This window comes from Hemicordylus capensis, chromosome 2 (assembly GCF_027244095.1).
Source record: "Hemicordylus capensis ecotype Gifberg chromosome 2, rHemCap1.1.pri, whole genome shotgun sequence".
Lineage (NCBI taxonomy): Eukaryota > Metazoa > Chordata > Lepidosauria > Squamata > Cordylidae > Hemicordylus > Hemicordylus capensis.
The window spans coordinates 392,582,128-392,609,415 of NC_069658.1; the positions used below are offsets into that span (position 1 = coordinate 392,582,128).

The following is a 27,288-nucleotide window of genomic DNA, read 5'->3' on the forward strand; positions in this document are numbered from 1 at the left end:
GAACAGTTGTAGTTTATTAAGTTACATTATTTTGATACACTACAAGAGCCCTTCTCCGGCATAAATGATTTTAGTTTTTATTAGATTGACTTCCATAACACCATAATTTGTCATATCCCTCAGTAAAGATTATGGGTTTTTTCTCCTCTCCTGGGGGGAGAGAAGAATTGCTGTGCTCATTCAAATATTCAGAATATAGCACACCCTGAGTGACTCTCAGGTAGTCACATGAGGTGAGCAGTTTCCTAGGAACATTGTGGTTAGAATTACCAGGCTGCTAGTAGAATGGTTACAGAAGTGTTTAGAGAAGGTACAGTAATTTTCCTCAACCAGCAGGCCCTGGCAACAGTAACTTATGCCTTTGTTACCTCTTGTTTGGATTACTATAATGTGCTTTACCTAGGGTTGCCTATTTAAAATATTCAGAAGCTTCAACTAGTCCAGAATGCAGCGGCCTACCTCCTCATGGGTGTCCATAGATTTGATAGTGTCACACCTCTTTTACGGTCGCTGCACTGGTTGCCTTTTTGCTTCTGGGTCCAATTCAAAGTGCTGGTTCTCACTTACAAAACCCTTATGGGCTTAGCACCTGTATATCTCCAGGATTGCCTCTTTCGGCCAGTTGTATCCCGTTCTGTGAGGTCTTCTCAGCTGGCCCTCCTTAGTGTCCCGGGCCCTGGTGTAGTACGTGGTGCCTGGGTCCATAGAAGGGCCTTCTCTGTGGCTGCCCCTCTTCTTTGGAACACTCTCCCCCCCCCGATTCGTTCAGCCCCCTCCTTAGTTGTTTTTTAAGGTCCTTCTTAAGACCCACCTGTTTCGCCATGCGTTTGCGCTTTAATAATTTTTATTGATTGATTGTTTGTTGGTATTTCTTTTGTTCACCACCTAGAGTCTTTGGAGGAGGTGGTATATAACAAGTTTCAATAAATAAATAAATTTCTGGGGTCAGGGATGGACCTACCAGATCTTAAGTATTACAAATCAAATTTATTGTGGTCTACTGACCATAAAACAATAGACCTTAAGTAGATAGATTCATTCTTTTTGTTTGTTCATCCTTATCAAGTTTATAATGAGCCTAGATGTTAGTTCAAGATTCTGTCCCTCAACCAAGACACAGTTCTGTGTGTGGATCCCATCTACAGCACTAAGAACTGCTAATTTAGGAACTAAGGACTATGGAGCTTCCATAACACCGTACCCTTCTCTGTCAAGATCCTCATTCCACAGAAACATTACATAAACTATAAGGTTGGGAAGAAATTAGCCCAGCCTTTTTCATGTCCCCAGAGAAGCCAGATCCCTCCCAGTTCCTGAGCCAGAGATGACTGGCTTCCCTCCTCACCCACTGCAGTTCACCTAGTCTTTGTAAAGCATCCTCTGCAGTTTGGCTTGTGCTTTCCTGATACTTGCTCTTCTAGCTTCACCACTTTCTCTGGGTGAAAGGGCCACATGTGATGGGACAGGTGTTGGTGCCATCAACCCACACCTTCCAGGTAGCATCCAAGCAGTTGAAAAGTACATGTAACCTAACATCATTGCATTAGCATCCTCTACCTCACCCTGATCAACTTCACTGGCTGCAACATGCAGGGGGTAGGGAAATGCTTATGTGTTAAAAAGCATGTTATGCATACTTTTCTTCTACACGTTACCAGGGAGACGGGGAGAAGAAGGGACATGGATCTGTGGGACCCATATTTCATCTCATAATGTCAAGTTTGGATCAAGACTGCTTTCATTTTCTCCTTAGAAATCCACATAATCTGCAGTTCTTCTTGGCTCCAAGTGTTTTGAGTACACAAAGGCACTTAATGTGTCCTGATGAGTCACATTTCTGGGGTTGGCATTGTTGGGCAGCTATTGAGGTCTTGGAGAAGGGCCCACTTCCAATCACTTAGACCATTTCTATGTCCATAGCCTTTGTGTGGAGGAGGTGGAGCAACTTCCTCAGGATCCATCCAGGTAGGAGAGAGCTCATGCAGAACAGTTTTCCAAGGACCCCTTGAAACCTGGAGCTGGCCCCAAGTGCCCCATTTGGGCATCTAGTTCATTAATATGCAACAAACTAGTTTATAGAAATCACTTGGAGCTTCAGCTGGTAACATAGGTAATTAATTAAATGTTTTGTAAGGAAGACTCTAGCCAACATAGATTTGCACTATCAATGGTGCCCATGCATTGAATTTCTAATCTTCATCTTAGAAATAGCTATAATTTGGTAGTTTCTTCCTTCTGTCCCAGACTCCCGGCTATAATATGGAACATACTGGCCTACATCCAAACTAAGGGTTGCGTGGAGGCAGTGGTTCTGCACTCTTGAAAATATGCCCCTGAGGGTCCCCAACCCTCAGGGATATATTTCCAGATGGCCGCTAAGGGGAAGAGGGGTGGGGCAGTCACTGAAAATCACCTTTCCCCTCTGTGCAAGGAGAAGCACCCTCCATGTGCAACCCATAGTCTGATTGTTGGCCACTGTCATTTCAAAGCCTTAACTCAGAAGTAATGTATATTTCAATCTTTTTTTTTAAAGCAACAAATATGTTGTTTATCAAGAACAGGTAACTGGACTTCTGGAGTGCAGTAAAAGCAGATTTGTTTCAAAATATGTTAACTTCCACAATCATAGGAAAGGATTAATATTTTCTGCATTCTTTTAGTGTGTGATTATAGGTAGTGTGAGAATTTTACATTAGTGAGTTCAGCTACAGATTCAAGAGCAGCAGTTGCTCCAGTAGTTATTCAGGTTCTAATTAATCTTGAATAAAAGAGTATATGTCGGAGGGCTGTGGGCCACTTCGAGCCTCAAAGGCAGGATGCCTCTGAGTACCAGTTGCAGGGGAGTAACAGCAGGAGAGAGGGCATGTCCCTCAACTCCTGCCTGTGGCTTCTGGCGGCATCTGGCGGGCCACTGTGCAAAACAGGATGCTGGACTAGATGGGCCTTGGGCCTGAACTAGCAGGGCTGTTCTTATGTTCTTATGTTAAACTTTTGTACATATCCTTTGTGACTTACTGGTAGGTTAACACCCTTGTCTGGACCTGGTAAAGGCTGATCTTGTCAACAACTCCTCTAAAGTAGGGGTGGCCTATTTAGCAGGGTCTGCTCCAGGTTATTGTTTCTCCTCCTGCAGCTGCTGGCTGGGCATACCTCCATCCTAGATTTGCTACCCTTCCTCCTCTCCACTGCAGTAAAGCTGGCTTGGGATGTGGAGGGCAAAGAGAAAACCACATGATCACAAGGAGGTGAAACCGTGCTGAGGGGGCAGGGAGAGGCCAGTGGGAGTTATGGAGCACAGGGTAGGTGGGATGAAGAGATTAGTGGGGGTGGGGAGCAGCCAATGATGCTGTGAGATGAGAAGGAGCTTAGAAAAGGGAGCCATAGAGGCTGAGCAGGATGGGTAAGTGGGAGAGAACAAAAAGAGAAACTGCAAAGGCTAAGCAGAAGATAAGGAGCAGCATGTTTCCATGTCAGTTTGAGGGAAGTGGTCACAGGGAGAGGATATAAGACTAGCCAGTCCACCTCTGCTGCCGTGAAGAGGAGGAACAGAAGCAGTGTGACAATGGCTTCTTCTGTTGTTGTTGTTCCTCCTTCTCCTCCTCTTCCTGTGAGCCTGTTGCAAAAGGCCGAAAGGATTGACTGACCATGACAGAAATGAGGCTGAAAATGAACAAGCAAGTTTCATGGCCCAGCATCAGGGGGTTGCTGAGGGCTGTCCTCCCCTCTTCACCCTCCTTGTAAAGCTTGCGAAAAGCCCAAGGAGGGGTTGCTGGCAATCTTCTCTCCTCCCCAGCCCCCACAGCCACACCACTTTGAAAAACTTTCAAGGGTCGGTTTTGGAAAAGGGCTGGCCCATGTCAGACATTAGACCAGGGCTGCTCAACTTCAGCCCTCCTGCAGGTGTTGGCCTAAAACCCGTATAATCCCTGGCTATTGGTCAGTGTGGCTGGGGATTATGGCAGTATAGTCCAAAAACTGCCACATTCTGTACCAATTGTAGTTTCCGGACTACATACAAAGGCAGCCCCATGTAGAGTGCATTACAGTAGTTAAGCCTGGAAGTTACCAACATATGTACCACTGTTTTAAGGTCATTTACCTCCAGAAATGGGCGTAGCTGTCATATCAGCCAAAACTGATAAAAAGCTCTCCTGGCCACTGCCTCAACCTGAGAAACTAGGGAGAGCTTTGGGTCCAGGAGCACCCCCAAGCTACATACCTGATCTTTCAGGAGGAGTGTAACCCCATCCAGAACAGGCAGATCTAAACCACCTCTCTGGTCTTGACACCTGCCCGCCCCATCAGCACCTCTGTTTTATTTGGATTCAAACTCAGTTTATTATCCCTCATCCAGCCCATTACTGCCTCGAGGTAGGCATTTAGGGAAGTTATGCCATTTCCTGATGAAATTGATAGAGAGAAATAGACTTGGGTGTCATCAGCATGTTGATAGCACCCTGTACCAAATATCCTTCCTGATTATCTCTGCCAGCGGTTTCATGTAGTTGTTAAAGAGCATTGGACACAGTATGGAGCCTTGTGGAAATCCACACTTCAGTTCTCACTTTGCAGAACAACATTCTCCAAGTGCCACGATCTGGAATCTACCAGAGAGGTAGGAAAGGAACCACTGTAAAACAGTGCCACCCAGTCCCATCTCCCCCAGGCGGTCCAGAAGGATACCATGGTTGATGGTATTGAAAGCCGCAGAGAGATCCAAAAGGATCAGCAAAGTCACACCCCCTCTGTTGATAGCCAGTTGGAGATCATCCATCAGGCCAACCAAGGCAGTCTCAACCCCTTAGCCCACACAGAAGCCAGTTTGAAATGGGCCTAGATAATCTGCATCATGCAAAACTGTTTGGAGCTGAGAGGCCACCACCCACTCAATCACCTTGCCCAACCATGGAAGATTAGAAAGAAGTCTGTAATTCAGACTTCAATGCAGGGATCCAATGCAGATTTCTTCAAAAGTGGTTTAATGATAGCCTCTTTAAGACAAGGAGGCATCCTGCCCTCCCTCAGAGAAGCATTTATGATATTTAGCTGACCCTCTCTGACAATATGATTACCAGATGAGATAAGCAAAGATGGGCAAGGGTCAAGAGAACAGGTTGTAGGATGCACGGTCCAAAGCTGTTTGTCCACTTCCTCAGAAGTCACAAACTGAAAAGGATCCAATCTAATCCAATAAAAGGAGTTGCTGGACACCTCCACAGTAGACTCTGCAGTAACTGTGGAATCCAGCTTGGCATGAATATGAGAGATTTTATCCACAAAAAGTCATTAAATACACACCACAGTGAGTGACCAATGGTTCCAAGTTTAAATTCAAGGGGGAGGGAGTACACACTAGCCCCTTCACAACCCTAGATAACTCAGCTGGATGTGAATTTGCAGAAGCAATGTGGGCAGAAAGGAACTGCTTCTTTGCCGCCTACGCTGCCAGAAGGGGACAAAAAGTCTGTTTATCTTTTATCTAATATTTTGTGGAGCCTTTGGGCACTCAGCCTTCTCTCTCAGACTTTCCCCTCAGATTTTCAGGAGCACTTCCAGGATGGAGGGCACACTGAAATACAGTTTTTCTTTTTTCAGTTTCAGTGTGTTGGGGATGCATATGTCTCATGTCCACACAACTCTTTTGGAGCACTTGTATATTAAAGCAATTGCAAAGACAGAGGGGCATTCTTTCTCACACCAGACTTGGATCAACATCTGTGCTGAGCATTACATTACTGTTCTGCTACATAAGCAAAAACCAGACCGTTGCTTTCCTGTTTTGTGATCATATAAGGGCCATCATGTTCTGGGCAACAACAAATGTTTAAGAAAGCCCAGGACAGGGAGTAGTGGGGTTCTCATGCTGTAATGTACTTAAGCATAATGATTTAAACTGTCCCTGGCCTCCAATAAAAAGTTCTGAACAAATCATGCTTATTTTTAATTCACCTGATTTCTCTATTCTTGCCCTCAGATCCTCAAGCAGCAATGACTTGGCTGTGCTCATCTCTCGCATGCAAAAAAATGCTGACCAGGTAGAAAAGAACATTCTTGGAACACAAACTAAACTTAAGCAGGTAAATCTGGGAAGCTGATTCCAGGACTTCACCATATGTGAAGCTAGTGTGGTGTAGTGGTTAGAGTGCTGGACTAGGACTGGGGAGACCTGAGTTCCACTCCCCATTCAGCCATGATACTAGCTGGGTGACTCTGGGCCAGTCACTTCTCTCTCAGCCTAACCTACTTCACAGGGTTGTTGTGAGGAGAAACCTAAGTATGTAGTACACTGCTCTGGGCTCCTTGGAGGAAGAGCGGGATATAAATGCTAATAATAATAATAATAATAATCAGAAGATGAAGGGATATTGGTGAAAGCTCAAACTAGAGCACCAAGAACCTAAAACTTCAACTCCATATAGACCATATATATGCCCAGGGGGTACAAAAGATTTTAACTCCAGCCTGATTTTCTTTCCAAGCCTGCTTAGGAAACAAGGAAAGCTAGGTGAATCTCAATGGCCTTTATCGTGTGTGTGGTGGGGGACAACATTTTGTCAGAAAAACAAAAAGCTTGGGGGTCTCAAAGAACATTATAGACTTAAAGAACTGGGTTATCATCAAGCACAATACATTCAACCTCTTAGCAAGAGCAGGATTCTCAAGATCTGATCTATCCATCAGAATCTCCTCTTATAAACCTCTGGTATCGACCAACAATATCAACAAGCCTCTACTTTGCATCTCTCTGCCTGACCATAGGTTTCAGTAGGGTCACCAGTTTCCCCCCCTGTATCTTTAATAGCTGCATCTCCAGCAAAGATTTACCAGAACAGCCTTTTACTAATGGTTTCAGTAAGGAGTGGGGAGGGGAGGAGCGCCAGCCGAGTTCCCTCTTTCCAGCTCAGCTGTTAATGTCACAAGAGACTTGCCAGGGGAAAAAACCTGGACAAGTCTAGGCCTGGGATATGTTACTAGCTACTGAGCTGTCTCTTCATTTTATCTCCGAGCAGTAGTGTACTGGAGGGGTGGGGTATAAATAATTTAAATTAAAATAAATCTTAGAACGCCCTCATTTGAGGGACAAGCCTTCCTCTCTCTTCCAGCCTGATTCAAACAGCATAGGAGGGTAGCAAAGTGGTGTGAGAGTAGACTCAGAAGCCGACCAGGACTTTTTGACTACTCCTGGGTTCCCTGGATGCTGTTGGGAACTTGCAACAAAACAAATTGCTTGCTATATCCGCTCAAAGGTCCATGTAGTTCAGCAATCTGTCTCCAACAACAGCAAACTCAATGTCTCTGAGAAACTTCATCTGCCACTTTCCCCTCAGCATTTGGTGCTCTGGACTAAACTTCCTCAGAACATGGAGATTTCATTGAGCTGTATAGCCACAGATAGACCTCTCTTTCATTAATCTGATGAGACGTTTCTTTAAAGTTATTTGAGCTTATGGTCAGTGTGTCCTTTAGTGGTGAATTCTGTATATTAATTTTCCTTTTCTCATTTTTTTTAAATCACCCTTCCTGAGTTTGGTGGAGATATAGGTACTGAGAACCACACACTTTGGCACAAGCTAATATATTTAATTTTAACACAGCATTAGCATTCTTTATTTGCAACCACACCCTGCCCTCTCTGATGGGAATGGTGCTGACACATCTACACCCATCTGATTCCAGGACATCAGTAACCACCGGCAAAGCCAGTCTTTTGAGTATCAGCAAGAGAATGCCAAAAACCTGAAAGAAGCAGAGTTACTACTGAAAGATCTCTTTTTGGATGTGGACAAAGTCAAACGCCTGAAGCATCCCCAGGCTTTGGAAATAGAAAAAGAGTAAGTAATGGATCTATAGCGGTTTAAGACCACCTGCTGGCTAACATCCAGACCAAGGAAACAACAGTGCTATGTGAGAAGCAGCAGTACTCTCAATGACTTACTGACTTATTCAGCACCAGCACTTGTCACATTGGGGGGTGGGGGGTGGGTTTTGATGACCTCGCCTTCCTCTAGAAGTGTTCTATACCAGATGAAAATATGTCCCTGAGGGCTGCATGACCCTCAGGGATTTGTTTTCATCTAGCACAGAGCACCTCTAGGGGAAGGCGAGGTCATCAAAATTCCTCCTCTTCGCATGTGATTGTCAGTGATAAATTAGTTTAGGCCAATGGAAGCACTGCTGCTTCTCATATAGTAACAGTGCTTCTTTAGTCTGGATGTTACCCCTTGTGGCCAGGCCCAGCTAAAATGGGATATCTTTAATAAAGTGCATGAAGACACATTTTGGTGATTGAGAAGAAAGACGCTGAGCTTCAGTCCAGGCCCTTGGGTGAGTCTTCTTTTGGAGTCCCATTTTCTAACAGATAAATATTCTTTCTTCTCTCTTACAAAGCATTAAGCAGCTCCATGACCGAGTGGCACAGCAATGTGCTGAATATCGAGAACTCTATGAAAGGTTTACGGCTCCTGAAACTACATCCAAAGTGGACTGGGCAAAAATTCTAGAACAAAAGCAGGTAAAAGTGACTAATCACATAATCACCCTTGATTCTAGCAAGTGCATTGGCTAGTCAAGTTAAATATTAATCCCAGTAAGGAGAACAAATGCCATGATTAAAAGAAGCATTTTGGAGCAATTAGGTGTGCACATTAGATGAGGTCCTTTCCCCCACAGCAGTAGCTCCTCATGATCTCTCAGAGACATTTACTAAAGTTCCACCAAGTTTTAGGAATGGCTTGGTGGACTATGAAGGAGGCTGCTTCTGCAAGGGGAGAAGATCCACAGTGACCCCCAGCCAGCAGAATATGTTCTGATATGGGCCTGTTACCAAAGCATCTATGACTTTCAGGTGAGGCAGTCTGCTTCACCACTGAAGGCAAAATTTCAGTGTGGATTGAGCCAGCCCACAATTAATTGGGCTGTTTTAGCATATCACTCTCCGACATGCTAAAACAGCCCTACGATGATTTGGTTCTTATCTGCTAAACAAACAGTTCTGGCTTTACTATTTACAGCAGACCAGACAGAAATGTTCAAGAATGCACACCATGCAATTTGATGGTTACACTACCCAGTCGTCACATTTGGGCCCTTTTTGTCACCACCACCATCAATGGAACTTCAGCAGAAGAAGTTGAGTTCACAGGGCTAAATGCAGTATCTCTGCATCAAACTTGAGGGAGATTTTAAGTGCAAAAGAATATTGTTTTAAATTATGCCTCTGAAGTAAACCCCTCAAGCTCAGAATCTAGAAGAATCAGAACCTGTCTGGAGTGGCTACTGAACAGTAATGTCTGAAAAACACCCTTTTTGCCACAAACCTGAGGAATGAAAGAGGTCAGTGATGTGCCTGCAGCTAAGGGCACTAGAATGTCCTTCCAGTCTTCCTCATATTTGGAGTCTTAGAAGGGAGACGTGCAGTTGCCCCATCATTGGGCCTCTCTGCCCTCCAGGGACTAAGGGCAAAACTACATGTTAAGTTAAACGCATCGTTTGCCCTAGCGCACTTGTTTTTCTAATAGAAAACAGGGGAGGTCACTCCCCACATCTGCAATTTTTCGAGTGCTGATGGGAGTTTCCTTCCCAGAGGATATAGGGCTGTAGGGGGCCAATCAGGGTCCAGATCATGGTGGAGGGAAAGGATTAGCCCCTCAGACTATGATCCCAATTCGGCACCACCACTGCTATTTTTTGTATGAAAGCAAGCAAGGGCCAAACTATGCATTTAACATGACATGTAGCACGGTCTTCAGTCACTGGGATACTGTGGAGACCCTTCTGAGAACCCCAAGTGTTTAATATAGCATGTAGTTTGGCTCAGATAGAGGCCCTTTTTGTCATGAACTCCACTCCCTTCTTCCTTCGTGACCGCAGATAAGAATAGATTGCCTTTCTTAGTTCCACTTCTCCACAACCTTCTCCCAGGGGCTTTAAACAGTGCCTAGAAATAGTGTGCATGAATGCTTCCACTAATAGTGAATTGCCTAGGTAGTGATTGCCAGGGGGAGGTGAGAGAGCAAGGGACATTTTTTTCCTTGGAATTCTCTGCAGTTTCTTCTCTGTGTAAGAACCCTTCCCCCGGTCATGGGGTAGCTCTATAGCTTTTTCCTCTGGGATCTTCCATCCTGGCCCGAAAGGGTCTCCTCTGCCTAAAGAGCTCCATGGTAAAAAGAAGCTTGTCTAGAAAGAAGCTTGCCAGAGGTAGTTACCAGACAGTCATTGTAGCCAAGCCACTCAGCCCCTTTCCCTGCCCTTTCACAAAGGTAGCTCACAGAAGCTTTCTCTACCTCTTCAGCTCACCCTCCCATCACCAGTCCTCCTGCACGTCTCTCTGATGTTCAGCTTCCTGAGACAGCTCAACTGATACCACGTGCAGTGGAGGACTGGAAGCAACCATGGGCAGGTCTCCTTCCTCGTTGGGAAAGGAGATCAGGAAACTGGAGTGGCCTTTACTACAGCTGAGTAGCACTGAAAATGCATAGCATTGTACATTAACACTGAGTTTGTTACAGAAACAAATTAATGCTGGGAACTATGGCCCTACTATGCCGGAGCTGGAGAAGCAGATAGCAGAACACAACATCCTCCAGAAGGAGATAGAAGCATATGGCCTCCAGATCAAGAATCTTCATAGTCCGGTAAGATTTTCTCCCTTTGAATTCCAGGCACACAGAATATGCCTTCACAACTCTGTGTTGCTGGACAAGGAGGAATGATTAAAATGATAACTTATTAAGAGATTGGTCAGTGCAGATTTGCTTTTGATATTTTTTTTAATGGCACTAACTAAACCAGGTTTGCAAATGTATGTCCAGAGTGTGACTTGCCAAACTTAAAGACTCTTTCAGGAGTGTAGTGAATTACGATTGATATATTCAATATATTGCTGCGTCGCTATATTCATAAGATCAGTTAAATCAATTTGTACCAAATTCCTCATAAATCAAACTGTACTGATATATGAGCATCTGAACTTCTTTCTCTTGTGGCACTCCAGTACCACTTCCTTTTTTTGTCCCAGCCCCCTGGTTTTGGAAGGTCCTTGATATGGCTAAAATAGGAGAAATCGGGGGTGGGGCTTTTGAATTTCTTTATCATCTTTTCTCCCATAACTTGGGCACATGTCATTCACACAAGCACTGTTTACTAATTTCTAAACCTATTTTCAGTGTTTCTTTTGGTAGATGTTTCTCATGTTGTTTAAAATATATATACAAGTGCAGTCTTGTGAACCAGAGTCTTATTTAAAGATCAATGTCAAGGACATCTAGGGCATTTCACCTGCTTAGTGGTGCAATGAGAACTCGCCCAGTAGATTATCTATTCTTCTGTACCTTCCATAAATATAGTTGGGCTTTCTCGAGGGCGTGTATTAATGCCCTCCCTTCGGAGCTATTAGCTGGTAGATACAGTAGAATTCTGACTGAGCAGAGATATTGCCCCTGAAACTCTTATGAGGTCGAATTGGTTACGCATGCACTCCTGTGGTGTGTCTTTTACACAGGCAAAGACTAATTAAACCAATTCAACAAAACTTGCCAGGACGACTGGATGAATTCTATGCTAAATATTTGCTAATAGACACTAATTCGTCAGTTACACATGCAGTTGCGAAATTCTGCTGTTCTGCAATACAAGTGCAATCTACTCTGCTCACTAATGGTTAGAACCAACCTACAGATATGTTAATATGGATGTGTTCAATTGTACAATTGTTTTAGGTGTTCTCATATTGGTCAAAGGCCAAAATAAAGACTGAAGATAAACAGTCATGTCAGAAATGTAACTCCTACCTTTAGCTTGGATCTACTTTGGGAATACAACCACAATTTTCTGATCATGTAATGAGTGGACCATCATCATGTTATGGGTTTGCTTATATTTTGAAGTCTGGAAATATTGAAGAAGTGAGTTGAGGCAGAAAGGGAAGACTCAGTTACTACCATCTTTATGTTGGAGATCCAGCTCCAGATGGCATCGACCTTTTGCACCAGTAACCCTAGTGATCACTAGGGGCATTGGGAGCAGTGATAGATAGTTAGGGTCTCCTTCTCTTTCCTGTTTATCTCTGCCTCTATGACCCCTTCTATGGATAGAATGTACTCAGGAACTTCCTGGGCGTGACTTCCTCCTCCTCCTCCTCCTCCTCCTTCTTCCCAGAATGCTTCTAGCGTTCTCACTCTCTCTGAGCACCATGTTTCTATAGGTCTCTCTCTGACCACCATGTAGCCAGTGGTTAGATATAGGTCTTTCCTATCATCATGGACTTCTGAATAAAGTAGATTAGTTTAACCTTACATGAATCTGCATGCTTATCATTTACAAGTGGTTGCCCCTGAGACTGCTAACTTCTGCTGTAATGGGAGTGAGTTAGCTCCTGCAGTACTCTGCTATATAAGTAATTACCCCCAACACTTCAATGTACATAGAGCTCCCTAAAATCAGGAACTATCCCATTTTCTTCTACATCAGAAAAAGCTCTGAATGAGCCTCCCTAAAGAGATGAGCAGTTAATTATCTGACTTTGAAGAGAATGGGGCAACTCTTACTCAAGCTGAATTCTATGTGCACCTAAAAGCATTAGTGTGGCACACCGAAGCTGCTGGATCCAGAAAATTGCCCACATAATTGAGTGCCTGAGTAATTAAACCAAAATAAGGGCCACAATTTTTTCTGGGGCCCAAGTTAAATGGTACTTATTATACGGTTAACCCAGCACTGATCCTGCCTCTCCTTGAGCGTCTTGGGCAGTGGCTGGCCTATACTTACAAGGACCAGAGGCCTATTGAATCTGTGACCCAGCTCAGGCACTGTACTGTTATATGATTATGGGTCATGTCCTTGTCTGTGCATCTGAGCTGCCCTGTTACCAATTGTGGGATAATAGCAGCTTACAAAACCAGACTAAGCCATAATAAGCTTTGCAGGGTGAAATTGCTAATTGATGTTGTTGAATAATGGGCACCTAAAAGCAAAAACAGATTTACTCAGGTGGCTCCCTTCTGCCTTTCTTTTAATATAAATCTCTGCATAGTTTAATATGAGATTGATGAGAAAAATCCAGATATTTTTGGCACATAAACATCAAAGATTTCATGTTTCCAATATCATAGCTCTGAAATTGATTCAGATCAAAATGACAGATAGTAAATTCATAGCAACACAATAACATTTTTTTAAAAAATAATGTCTCATCAGTGAGAATCAAAATTTGCTCAAGGAAAGATACTTTGGAAAATTAGAAGACCCTAGCAAATTGGAACTGAGAAATAAATCTGCATGTACATTCCTAATGTATAGGCACCAGCCCCTGAATATTGCCTGGAATAACATAACTGTTTTATTTTTAGCCTATTCTGTAGTGTAAGTGAAAACTCTTATTTTAAACATGTAACCAATTATTTTGAGCCTGCATGGTGTAGTGGTTAGAGTGCTGGACTAGAACTGGGGAGACCCGAGTTCAAATCCCCATTCAGCCATGATACTTGCTGGGTGACACTGGGCCAGTCACTTCTATTTCAGCCTAACCTACATCACAGGGTTGTTGTGAAAGAGAAACTCAAGTATGTAGTACACCGCTCTGGGCTCCTCGGAGGAAGAGCAGGATATAAATGTAATAATAATAATATTTTGTATATTTATCTCTCAAAACAACTAGGATGTAGCAGATATAAAAAGCCGCTATAAGGATTTGCTGGTAAGGATCTTCTTCAGCATTTTATTACTAGCTTTTCATATATATATATATATATATATATATATATATATATATATATATATATATTTGTTATACTTGTCAGATTTGGAGAGGGTGTGATTATGAAAGTTAGGTCGGCTTAGTGGGTGCTGCTGATTGGTGGACTCCTGAAGCATTTATGAACTCACTGGAAAGGTGATGACAGAAGCAATGTTGTTGCTAAACATTTGTGTGCCCTGGGTGCAATATTAAATGCCATGTTTCCCACTGCTTACGCAAGTGGTTTCTAGTAGTGGTGTGCATGAATCAAAATCTGCGATTCAATTCAAGATCAAATCGAATCACACAGCTTCGAACTGATATGTTGAAAGCAGCTGGCTTGGCCCGCTGCCTCAATGAATCAGCCTCGATTCGGCTGATTTATATCAGAATGTCAGCAACTATTAGAATTGATTTGAGTGATTCGCACACCATTTTGAGGCCCATTTTGCTGGGGAAATGGGCCTCAAAGTGGTGCTTCTCCCCCACCCCCGCCCCTCAGAGAGCCGGTCTACCAATTGGGGTTAGCAGGTAGACCAGTCCTCTGCTCTGAACTTGGTGCATCAGCCCACCTCGGAGGACAGGTCTACCCAGGTAGACCTGTCCTCTGAGGTGGGCCAATGTGCTAAGTCTAGAGTAGAGGGCTCATCTACCCGCCAATCCTAATTGGTGGACCCACTGTCCCTGGGGGGAAAGTGCCGTATTGAGGCCCGTTTTTCCAGCAAAATGGGCCTTGAAATGGCATGCAAATCACCCAAATCAATTTGGGTTGCATTGGGGGTGATTCTCCTCAACCCTGAATTGGACCCTCTAATTTGAGAGTAACTCGATTCGGGGTTAAATTTGCAAATCATTTCTTATTTGAACCAAATCCATTCGACAGCTAATCAAATGCACACCCCTAGTTTCTAGAGTTCCCATGCCTGTGAGATAGATAACCTCTTCACCCTATCTATTAAGTCATGTGACTTACGGACAACAAACAGTCTGTTGTCCATCTTCCACTGCCATACTAGCCAACCATTCTTTAAGATCCTTGAGTTGTGGTCTGTGATCCAGTACATAGAATACTAAGTTTGGGTGTAGGAGAACCAGGTTCACTCTCCCTCTTCACAGCCATAAAAGCACAATGGTGGTTTTTAACTTCCATCTGAAACTAGTGCATTGGGTTATCGTGAGGTAAAATTAAATAGGAAGAAATTAGAAAGTGCCATGTGCCCTGAGAAGGACAATAGAAATGGTAAAAAGAAAATGTGGGCAGGGCCCTGAAGTCTTCCTCTCTCCAATTTGCCAGAAATCTTCAATGTGGCGAGGCCAGAGCTTGAACAGCCTTTATACACACCTCCAAGGTTGCACTAAGGAGTTGGGCTACCTTGCAGAGCAGCAGAACAAGATCTTGAAGCAAGAATGGAGTGACCAAATGATTGATCCCCAGACAGTGCGGCGTGAATATGAGGTAAGTGATGCCATAAAACCTGGTGGGATGGAATGAAAGCTGTAGTGTATACCTTTGATTAAGGGTCCTTAATTTTTATTTTATTTTTTTTAATTGTTAAATTTATATACCGCCTTTCATTAAAGCAATCCCAAGGTGGTTTACAGCAAAAAAAATTAACACAAAACGGTAAAAAAGACACATTAAAATATTAAGTAGGGGAAAAATATTAAACAAATCTGATTTAAAAAAAATTTTTTTTAAAGCATAAAAGCAATAAAGACTATAAAGAGCAGCAGCAGAGAATCAAATAAATGCCTGGGCAAAAAGCCAAGATTTTACACTTTTCCTAAAAGCTGTGATGGAGACCAAGGAGCGAATAGCCACTGGGAGAGCATTCCAGAATCTGGGGGCAGCAACAGAGAAGGCCCTGTCCTGTGTGCATGACAACCGAGCCTCACTCATTGTCGGCACCCAGAGCAGAGCCCCCTCAGATGACCTTGTCAAGCGGGCAGCAACCCTTGGGAGCAGGCGGTCCCTCAGGTATCCCGGGCTCAAACCGTTTAATAATAATAATAATAATAATAATAATAATAATAATAATAATAATAATGGTTGACATGAAATGGCAATGTCTAACTTGTCTTTTTAATTTCAATGGGACTACTTTGAGTAACTTTATTTGAGTAATTTTCCACCTAGGTTTCCTTAAAACTTGGGGTACATATTTTTGAAATTTGATTCTTAATCACCAGAGCAAGACTGAACCAAATCATTTTCATTTGGGGATTGATAATGCCTTTCATTTTACTTAAAGCACCACAGCTAATGCTTCTGAAAGCATTATGGGTGGTTAGCAAGCAAAAAATATCTCCGTTCAAGTCTTACGAGTTGGATGGTCAACCCATATCCGCTTTAGATTTATCCAGTTGTGACTGGGTAAGCAATCTTTTATTCTTCAGTTAAATCCTATTTGTTGCTATACACATCTTCTCTATGTTTGCAATTTCGTATGAAAACCCTAACAGCAGTTTTATCTGCCACACTGACTTCAGAAAAGTCAGCCAGTTACTAGACTTACTGACTGACATCCAGCCTAAATTTTTAGTAGTACTATTCAGGAGTTACTCTAAAGGATTACTTCCTTTCAGTAGGACTTCTGTTGAGTAAATTACTCAGGATGTCAGTCACTATCAGTAGACCTGGCAGTTCCCAGGGCCAGTTGGATTAGTACTTTCGCCCCATTGAATTCAGAGGGAAAGTCACGTTAATCCGTTGCAGCAAAAATAACAGTGAGTTTTCTGGCACTTTAAAGACAAAATTAAAAGCTATATTTATGTACAGTGAGGGAAATAAGTATTTGATCCCCTGCTGATTTTGTCCGTTTGCCCTCTGACACAGAAATGACCAGTCTATAATTGGAATGGTAGGTTTATTGTAGCTGTGAGAGACAGAATAACAACAAACAAACCCTCAAAAGCCCAGTGCCCAAAAGTCAGCGATGGATTTGCATTGTAGTGAGGGAAATAAGTATTCAATCCCTTCACAAAAGATGTCTTAGTACTTGGTGGAAAAACCCTTGTTGGCAATCACAGAGGTCAGACGTTTCTTGTAGTTGGCCACCAGGTTTGCACACAACCCAGGAGGGATGTTGTCCCACTTCTCTTTGCAGATCCTCTCCAAGTCAGAAAGGTTTCGAGGCTGATGTTTGGCAACCCGAACCTTCAGCTCCCTCCACAGATTTTCTGTGGGATTAAGGTCTGGAGACTGGCTGGGCCACTCCAGGACCTTCATGTGCTTCTTCTTGAGCCACTCCTTTGTTGCCTTGGCTGTGTGTTTTGGGTCATTGTCATGCTGGAATACCCATCCACGACCCATTCTCAATGCCCTGGCTGAGGGAAGGAGGTGCTCACCCAAGAGCCAACGGTACGTGGTCCCGTCCATCATCCCTTCGATGCGGTGAAGGTGTCCTGTCCCCTTAGCAGAAAAACACCCCCAAAGCATAATGTGTCCACCTCCATGTTTGATGGTGGGGATGGTGTTCTTGGGCTCATAGGCAGCATTCCTCCTCCTCCACACACGGCGAGTTGAGTTGATGCCAAAGAGCTCGATTTTGGTCTCATCTGACCACAACACTTTCGCCCAGTTCTCCTCTGGATCATTCAGATGTGCATTGGCAAACTGCAGACGGGCCTGTACATGTGCTGCCTTGAGCAGGGGGACCTTGCGGGCACTGCAAGATTTCAGTCCTTCACGGCGTAGTGTGTTACCAATTGTTTTCTTGGTGACTATGGTTCCAGCTGCCCTGAGATCATTGACAAGTTCCCCCCGTGTAGTTCTGGGCTGCTTTGTCACCGTTCTCATGATCACTGCAACTCCACGAGGTGAGATCTTGCATGGAGTCCCAGACCGAGGGAGATTGACAGTTATTTTGTGTTTCTTCCATTTGCGAGTTATCGTGCCAACTGTAGTCACCTTCTCACCAAGCTGCTTGGCGACAGTCTTGTAGCCCAGTCCAGCCTTGTGCAGGTCTACAACCTTGTCCCCGACATCCTTCGACAGCTCTTTGGTCTTGGGCATGGTGGTGAGTTTGGAAGCTGAGTGATTGCTTGCTTCTATGGACAGGTGTCTTTTATACAGGTACTGTAACAAGCTGGGATTAGGAGCACTCCCTTACAGAGGGTGTTCCTCATCTCAGCTCGTTACCTGCATATAGTGAAAAGACACCTGGGATCCTGAAATCTTGCTGGTTGATAGGGGATCGAATACTTATTTCCCTCACTACAATGCAAATCCATCGCTGACTTTTGGGCACTGGGCTTTTGAGGGTTTGTTTGTTGTTATTCTGTCTCTCACAGCTACAATAAACCTACCATTCCAATTATAGCCTGGTCATTTCTGTGTCAGAGGGCAAACGGACAAAATCAGCCAGGGGATCAAATACTTATTTCCCTCACTGTATGTATTCAATTTTTATACTGCCTTTCATAAGAATCCCAAGGCAGTTTACAAAAGTAAAACTCCATAAAAATCACATTTAAAATTTTAAAATCACTTAAACAATAAAAAAATATAAAACGCCAAAACAAAAAACCAATAACAACCACCATTAAAATATAAGAGAAGCAGAGAAACTGAGAGACTCGGCAGCCTCTAAGGACTCAAAGCCTGAACAAATAACAAGTTGTTCTAGTAAGAACTAATCAGCCTACTTTCCTTTCACTGTCTCTGCAACTGGACTAAATTTGGTTCAAATCAAGGTCTATAAGTTAGATCTCTTGCACCTCAAATGTTCATGCGTCCGCCATCTTGGATCAGGGTGGATGACATCATTACAAACTACACCATTGAGGTGTCCCTGTGAGTCACTCACTACAACTGTACCAAATTTGGTTCAAATCGGTTAGACAGTCCTCAAGTTAGTGCACTTGTGCCTCAAAAGTTTACACATCTGCCATCTTGAATTGATGTGGATGACATCATCATAAACTATGCCATTGAGGTGTCCTTGTGTGTCACTCACTGCAGCTTCCCCAAATTTCTTGGATTGGGGTGGATGGTATCATCACAAACTATGCCCCTGAAGTGCCCCTACCGCTGTACCAGATTTGGTTCAAATTGGTTAAGCGGTTTACAAGTTAGCCCACTGGTACCTCAAAAGTTTACAGGTCTGCCATCTTGAATTGGGGTGGATGACATCACCACAAACTAGGCAGTTGAGGTGTCCCTATGTGTCCCTACAGCTGCAGCTATTTTGGTTCAGATCAGTTAAGTGGTTCACAAGTTAGCCCACTTGTGCCTCAAAAGTTTACGTGTCTGCCATCTTGAAACGGTGTGGATGACATCATCACAAACTACGCAGTTGAGGTGTCCCTGTGTGTCACTCACTGCAACTGTACCTAATTTGGTTTAAATTGGTTAGACAGTCCACAAATTAGCCCACTTGGGCCTCAGATGTTCATGCGGCTACCATCTTGAATTGGAGTGGATGACATCATCATCACACACCACATCATTAGGACATACCTATGTGTCCCTACAGCTCTAGCAAATTTGTTCAAATCTGCTAGGTGGTTCACAGGTTAGCCCACTTGAGCCTCAAGAGTTTACACGTCCGCCATCTTGGATCAGGGTGGATGACATCATCACAAACTACATCATTGAGGTGTCCCTACAACGGTACCCAATTTGGTTCATATTGGTCCCGAAGTTGCAAAGTTGATGGGACACACACACACACGGATGGACACACACGCGCACACACACACACACAGAGAATGTCGGGTGATCTCATAAGCCTACTGGAAAGTAGGCTAAAAAGGTCTTTAGTTGTTTTTAAAAGCATCCACAGGTGTCAGAGAGCAGACAGTCTCTGGGAGAGTATTCCAGAGCCTGGGGGCAACAACAGAGAAGGCCCTGTCCTGCGTGCATGACAATTTAGCCTTTCTCAACATTGGCACATGGAGAAAAGGCCCTCTGAAAGGTTGGGTGCACAGAAACCATTAGGAGCAGGCAGTCCTTCAGGTATGCAGGACCCAAACCGTTAAGGGCTTTAAATATAATAACCAGCACCTTGAACTGGATCTGGAAACAAATTTGCAGCCAGTGGAGCTCTTTCAATATAGATGTAATATGCTCTGAGCAAGGAGTTCCAGAGAGAACCCTGGCAGCTGTATTCTGCACCAACTGAAGTTTCCGAATATTATTCAAGAACAGCCCCACATAAAGTACATTGCAATAATCCAGCTGTGATGTGACTATAGCATGGGTAACCATGGCCAGATCTGCCTTCTCAAGCACTAGCTGGCTGGAGCACAACTCCAAAGGCACCTCTGGTCACCGCCTGCACCTGAGCATCTAAAAGCAGAGCCGGGCCCAGCAATGCCCCCAAGTTGGGCACTTGCTCTTTCAAGGGAAGTACAACCCCATCCAGAGCTGGTTGAATCCTCCTATCTCAATTGGCTTTTCTACTGACCAGCGGCACCTCCATCTTGTCTGGATTTAATCTCAATTCGAATAAATCTGTGAGTTTTTAAGGTGCCACAAGACTCTCCCCCTGCCCTACCACATGAAACTATCTATTATCAGGCCTTGGATCTTTTCAGCATTCAGAGTGTTTACAGGCTCTTTTCTCTGCCCTGAAGGACTTCAAGAGCAATGAGCTCCTTAACCAGGAAGAGTATGTAAATACACTCCAGGATGACGGGGAGAGGATGATTCAGCTGAACCATCCAGCTGTGGAGCCCATCCAGGTAGGTGCTGAATTTGAAATTGTCTGTCTCCACATTTCAGGAAACAGGGAAATAAATATAGGGAGATATCATCGCAGAGATTATAATCCTGCCTTTAATTACAGAATTGCTCTATGCTTCTCTTACTACAAACTCTGCATAAATACCTGTTTATTATAAGGGATTTTCCAGTTTGTTTACTAGAACTGCCCGATCAGCAAACTAAAGGAGCTTTACTGAATTACTGTCTGAGCTTCACAGCCTACCTCACCCCAAGAGCTCAGAACAGGCAACCCTATTCTGCCCTATAAAGAAACACACCTGACTTTCTCACAGTCTTGCAGCCAACTTTAGATGAAGGGTTTAGTCTTGCTACTTGAACCAGAGTAGCATCTGGTGCTTCATCAGGCATATCCACGTTACAAAACATTTCACTGTCATTCCTTCTTCCAAGGGCAGTGAGCACCACCCCAGACAAGTAGTTCCCCCCACCTGCCCCCGCAATTCTGTTTCAGAAATCTAATATGTGAAACACAGCTCACCCCACCCATAAATACACTTTGCCCCTTCTGTGCCTTCCTGAGCATTTCCACACAGGGAATCTCCTTCGGAAGAGAGTGTGTGCGTTCACACACTGACCAAACTTACCTTGAAGTCCACTCGAGATCCTTGGAAGCACTCCACACACAAATCGGGCTTTGTCTTCCAAATTCTAGCTTATCTCGATATATTTCTGGGTTTTTAAAATGCTGGTTCTAAGTGAGTTTTTCTGAAAATTCCAGAGCAAATAGGGAGAGAGAGGCACTGACAGAATCATTAACATGATAAGAGGGAAACACACTTTAGGAATGCTGATATAGCTCTTTCAAAATGCAAATCAAGCTGGCTTGCCTAGCTGCAGGAAGCAAACTCTTTAAGTTCTAGTAACAAAAGTAAAACCTCTGTGTTTGCTCAAGTTGGCTTTTTTGAACAATATTAGTCTGCTTGCTTAAGGTTTTTGCGGGTTAAAACACCACACGTGTGTTGGGGGGCGGGGGAGAAATCTGTTAGTGTATACAAATGCTCCCACTCTAGGATATGAGATTTTGAAGACAAAATTGTGTTCCTACCCAAGGAGTGCTCTCTTTCTCTTCAACCCCACACCCATTGACTAGAAGGAAATCATGGAGGCATGCAAAGTGAACCTGCACCAAAAGAAAACCCAGGAGCAGAGGGGAGGGGCTGCTTCCCTCATCATTTACCCCGAGAGAGGGAAGCTATGTGTGGGAAATCTCCCCCTCAGTTCCCTCCCCCAGGAGCTTTCCCACACAGGGGCTTTACTCCGAATCTCCTCTGGGAGGCAGGCTGTGTGTTCTCACTACAGCCACATTCACCTCACACAGAAATCGGGTTTTTCCTGCTGGATTTCAGCTCATCCCGGTTTATTTCCAAATTTTTAAAATGATTTTCAGCGAAGTTTCCTGGAAAATCCAATGCGAAACGCTGACATCAGTCTTTACATTTACATGATAAGAGCGAATCAGTGGAATATAAAAACAAAGCTGTCTTGCCTTTGCCATGAGGAATAGAGTTGAAAACCTAGTTTTCAGGCTTTTTGCTCTTTGAAAGTTTTTGGAGGGGGGAGATGCAGTCTTTTACGTACACGTGTGTATGTGTGTACTTCAATAGTCTCAGATCACAGAGGGTGCTTTAATTACTAAACCCTTGGGGGAAAGGGAGGCGTTGTGTCCCGCCTCCTCTAGAAAACCATTGGCCACGTGGAAAACAGAGAATCGAGCTGTGTGTGCACCTACACAAAAGAAAACTCGCTGTAGAGAGGGGAGGGGCGGCTTCCCTAATGCTGCGAATTTCATTCAAAGTGGCTTCCCTCATCGGGTACTCCGAGAACTGGAAGTCTTGTGTGGGAAAGCTCCAGGTGCCACTACTGCTCTCTTTCCAAGGAACTCTGGGAACTATAATGCTGAGAAGGTGGAATGGAACTTGGAGAGCCTCACTGAACTAAAATTCCTAGATTCCTTGGGGGAAGCCATGACAGTTATTGAATTTAACTGCATTGTGTAAACAGTCTTATGATAACAAATATACTTCAAAACGTTGGGGCAGGCTGTTTCTTGTAGCTTTGTCTTTCCCCCCCTGTTGTCTGCAGTGGACATTATTTTAATTATTATTTATTTATTTAAAAATAATCATATCCCACCCCTCCAGTACACTACTGCCCGGGGTGGCCCCCAGCATTAATAAAATAGATAAAATGTAAAATAAAAGATTAATAAAGTTAAACAAGTTAAAAGACCAGGCTAAAACCATGTTTAAAATTACCAGTTTTTTAAAAATTTCAAATTAAAAGTTGTTAATCAAAAGCTAGAAACTGAGAACTATAAAAACTAAAGAACCTACCAGATATAAGCAGCAGATAAAACATTAAAAAGCCTCTTTAAAAAGATGTGTTTGATTTTTTTAAAAATACAAAACATTGAGGGAGCATGGCGAAGCTCTTTTGGGGGGGACTTTCCAAAGCTGATGGGCCACAGCCGAAAAGGCCCTGTTTCTAGTCCCCACAAACCAGATCTCTGTTAGTGGCAGGGCCATGAGCAGGGCCTGAGATGCTGAGCGGAGGGCCCTGGCAGGTTCATATGCTGTTCATATGACGTTATACTTGTATTTATTAGCAGCTATGTTTTATCCCTGCAGGACAATATTGATATGAAGTCTACTTATATCTATGCTACTCTTTTTTTAGCTCCATTAGCATTTGTGGTGGATCTGGTGTTCACTTAATATAAAATATTCTCCTATCAAATTTTGGATAAAACATATTATTTCTGTCCTGTAATATCTATACTTTGTTGCATGGATTTAGCTGCCAGCACTATCTACTGTCAGTCCTGGGACTAAGGGATATGACAGAGAAAGAACTCAAAGACAGAAAAAGATACAGCTGGTCAGAAGCACATAAGAAGTTTTTTCCTCCCTTACTGCAGGCTCATCAGGAAGCCCTGAAGAGTGAGTGGCAGAATTTTCTCAACTTGTGCATCTGCCAGGAGAATCATCTGAAGAACATAGAGAACTATAGAAAGGTAAATTGGGCTGGCAGAGGAGGGAGGAGACTAGAGGATGGAATATGTAGGATGCTGAGGAACCCAAATCTTTCTCTCTCATTTAAAATCAGGTTTCCAACTCCTATAATTGTGTGTAGATATTATTTAAAATATGCTGGAAGAGTTTACTAAATCCTAAGGGGCCAAGGAAATTTTGTATAAAGCATAGTGGTCAGTGTGTGCCTTCTAGACTTCGTACTCTTGTCGTTCTCTCTATCCCCCTCTTTCATTATATGTCGTGAAACCCAGATGCCTCACGTATTCCTCTTGAGCCATAGCTTTGGTTTTGTGGGGGAAATTAAATGTTCACAGTTAATTGGACTGTTGTGGTTAGAACTAGGACGTATTGCTGGTAGGGATGTGCACGAAGCATTTCGGCGCCTGTTTCGAGGTGCCAAAACGCTTCAAGCTTCCCCCGCTGAATTGTTTCGGTGGGGGCAAGCAAGCACTTTAAGAGGAGGAAAGAAGCACCCCACCACCCCAGCATGAGAGCCACCCAGAGAGCCAGCGTGGTGTAGTGGTTAGAGTGCTGGACTAGGACCGGGGAGACCCAAGTTCAAATCCCCATTCAGCCATGAAACTAGCTGGGTGACTCTGGGCCAGTCACTTCTCTCTCAGTCTAACCTACTTCACAGGGTTGTTGTGTAAGAGAAACTCAAGTATGTAGTACACCGCTCTGGGCTCCTTGGAGGAAGAGCGGGATATAAATTTAATAATAATAATAATAATAATAATAATAATAATGGCACTGTCAGGATTAAATGCCAAGCTGCAGAGCTGCTCCCAACAGCCCGTGGGTGGGGTCAGCACAGAAATGGCATCTGCACAGGCGCCATCTTGAGTGGTCAACATGCTATTGCTGACCACTTCAAATGGCATCCATTTGTGCATGGACACCATTTCTGTGCTGATCCTGCCCATTGGCTGTTGGGAGCAGGCCTGCAGCCAAGTGGCGGGGCATGTAATCCTGATAGCGCCGTGCTAGGGCAGTGGCAGGGTGGGCCTGGGAGGAGCAGGTAAGACCTGCGTTCCTCCTCCTCTTAAAGGGCTTGTTCTCTACCCCCCCCCCCCAGGATGTGCACGAAACGCTTTGTGCACATCTCTAATCCCTGGCCCGTTTAGTGTTTTAGCACCAAATAAAAAGCATGGAGGAATCCACCCCTACCCACACCACACAGTGACCGCATGGCATGAAATAATCCCTTACTGACATCACTCCTGGGGGGTAATCTGTACTGAGCTAAATGTGCTCAGTCACCCTAAACAGTCACCCAATTGTGTAGCACAAGCAAAATTGGTAGGGGTCAACATGAGCTCTTGTGCCCTGAAGCTAGTGCAGACTGAATATAGTATGATTATATCTCCAGTCCCTGAAAAAGCACCACTGTAAACACACTGTGCTGTGCAGTGGCTAAGCAGAGACTACACTGCCTGAACTTCCAGGCTAAAGAAGCATCTTCTGACACTTTTTGGGTTTTCTCTTTCACCATTAGTTCTATGATGATGTCGATTCTGTGAGCCAGTCTTTAAACAAGTTGACCAATGACCTTGATACAAAATACAGCAAGTTCAACAAGGACAGCCCAGGAGTGGTGTCTGACTTAATCCGTCAGCTGGAGGTGAGAACTACAATGTGGGGAGTGGGGAACTGTCGTGTCTTGATGACAGATTTCAAGCAACCATGCCTTTCCTAGATAACTGTGACAACCAAACCTAATTACTCATATTTAGGGCTTCACCAAAATTCAATTATGTGCAGAACGTTATAAGCTGAACAAAAGACTTGATTCATACCATTCACTTGGGTAAAGGCAAGCAAGCATTAAGAGAAAGGGCTGTAGTTCAGTGGAAGAATGTCTGCTTTGCATGCAGAAGGTGCCAGGTTTGATCCCAGGCATCTTCGGGTAGGGCGGGAGATAACCCCTGTCTGAAATCCTGGAGACTCAGTGTAGATAATGCTGAGCTAAATGGGCTAATGGTCTGACTCAGTGAGGAGATCCTCACGATCGGGCAAAAGCGGGCTAAGGGAGCCTAGCCTGCTTTTGCCCGATCATCTGCTGCCACGGGAGCTGTGCAGCTCCCGGCAGCAAACCCTCCTAATTCCCCCTCCCCTTAGACAAGGTTAGTGGAACGAGCGCTCCACGAACCCCATCTATTTGATTGTCTATTGCCGTGCTGCCGCTCTGCGCTGCAGCAACATACGAGAAGACCCCTGCTGGGGAGGCTGAAACAAGCCTCCCGGCCCTGGGGGTCTCTCCAGGATGCCCCGCACACTCACACGGAGCATCCTGGAACTCCCGGGGGCTGTGCAGCCCCCGATCCCTGCAGCCCCCCAGGTTCCGTGACGGAGCCGGCAGTCGTGTGGGCGGCTGATCCGCCCGCCCAGGGCTGTCTGAGGATCGTCTGCTCTCCCCACAAACCCTTTTAAGGTGGGTCACACTGATCATGAGACTCGCCTCAGTATATGGCAGCTTCCTAAACTGCTTAAAAGGAGGAAAGATGAGTAGCTGGATAAAACGGCATCCTGTCCTGTGCCTTGTGACTGAATTCTCTCACAGAAGGTCCCATAGAAGTTCAGAACGGATGGCACACAAAAGCCCTTTTCAAATGACCATCATGTGCTCAGTGAACAAGTGGAAAGGGACATGAGATCATGCCTAGTGGTCTTGATCATACCTACACACATCCAGATGATTAGGGTATTATCATGAAGCTTGGGAGTGGGGTCAACGAGTGCAGCTTTGACCTGCCTTCACCCACTAATGTAAACAGGGCAAAAGCCATCCGATGAAAATTCTCCAAATGAGGGTCTCCTGGCTTTAGGCCAGGCCTACGAAGTCCGATAAGCCCCATTTTTGCTTTCTGCCTGGAAACAAGATGGTAGTCAAGGGCTTGGCAGGCCACAACAGATGATTGGTGGGCTGTGTTCAGCCCAGTAGGCAACAAGTTGTGCAGGCCTGCCCTAGGCTATACTGTGTGCCCCAGATATATACCTGCTCTCATCCTCTGCTTCCCATCCCCATCTAGAATGATGAGAAGACTGTGAAAAAAGCTGAGAAGAACATTGCTGAGCTGAAAAGGAGGAGCAAGGAGATCAGTCCTTTGAAACTACGCAGAGTCCACACCTCCCAGCCAATTACTGTGGATACCATCTGTGACTGGGATTTGGGTGATGTGAGGAAATGCTATTGTCATATGCTATGGAAGCTGATCTGGTGGAAGTGTTCATCCTTTTCTAATGTGTATCTCACAGTGGTTTCTGAAAGTCTGCTTACATCACCTTGCTGCTACTGCTGTTAAATCACAGCAAGCAGAAGGGAAAGTGGCTGGGTGGTACCTTGAGCCATATTTGAAAAAGTCTTACATCTGCCATTTGGTCTAGATGGGAGCTGTGTGATTTGACCTGAAACATTATTTATATGGCATCTGGCTCTTCTATTGTGGCATCAGCTTTTTAAAAAAAATGTGGCTATGTGGATTCCCCTGAGTGGATAAGAGCTTCACATATAACCGCTCTCCTCAAAAACATAATGCAGATGGCCCATAATCATTCCATTGACATAATTAGGAGTGCAGCGAGATTTCCAAATGTCCTGCACTTGAGCCTCAGAAAACTGTCTCCTTCACTAGCCTAGCCTAGCTGGTAGCACATAAATCAATGATGGTGGCAATGAAGATCTGGAGGCTGAGGGGTCTTCTGTCCTCACCCAAGTAACTAAAATGTTAACATCTCAGGGACCAGGGACCCCAGGAGATATAATTTTCTAGATGGAGAAAATGAAATCTCCCAGG

The 27,288-nt window shown here is 44.3% G+C and overlaps 1 protein-coding gene across 10 annotated transcripts in view; it reads left to right on the top strand.

The window, feature by feature from the left end:
• The window catches only part of EVPL (envoplakin), a 73,040-nt gene that overhangs the window by 32,064 nt on the left and 13,688 nt on the right, over positions 1 to 27,288 (top strand). For 4 of the 10 annotated variants that reach the window (XM_053299352.1, XM_053299353.1, XM_053299351.1 and 1 more), the window contains 10 exons: positions 5,975 to 6,077; positions 7,678 to 7,832; positions 8,389 to 8,512; positions 10,509 to 10,634; positions 13,655 to 13,693; positions 15,027 to 15,188; positions 20,312 to 20,419; positions 23,380 to 23,475; positions 24,990 to 25,115; positions 26,524 to 26,670. In XM_053299352.1, the coding sequence (XP_053155327.1) occupies positions 5,975 to 6,077; positions 7,678 to 7,832; positions 8,389 to 8,512; positions 10,509 to 10,634; positions 13,655 to 13,693; positions 15,027 to 15,188; positions 20,312 to 20,419; positions 23,380 to 23,475; positions 24,990 to 25,115; positions 26,524 to 26,670 (1,186 nt within the window). Of the gene's footprint in view, positions 1 to 5,974; positions 6,078 to 7,677; positions 7,833 to 8,388; positions 8,513 to 10,508; positions 10,635 to 12,188; positions 12,275 to 12,326; positions 12,395 to 13,288; positions 13,360 to 13,654; positions 13,694 to 15,026; positions 15,189 to 20,311; positions 20,420 to 22,228; positions 22,314 to 23,379; positions 23,476 to 24,989; positions 25,116 to 26,523; positions 26,671 to 27,288 lie in introns of those variants that run through there. The other 6 variants (XM_053299355.1, XM_053299358.1, XM_053299359.1 and 3 more) reach the window with 6 other exon arrangements.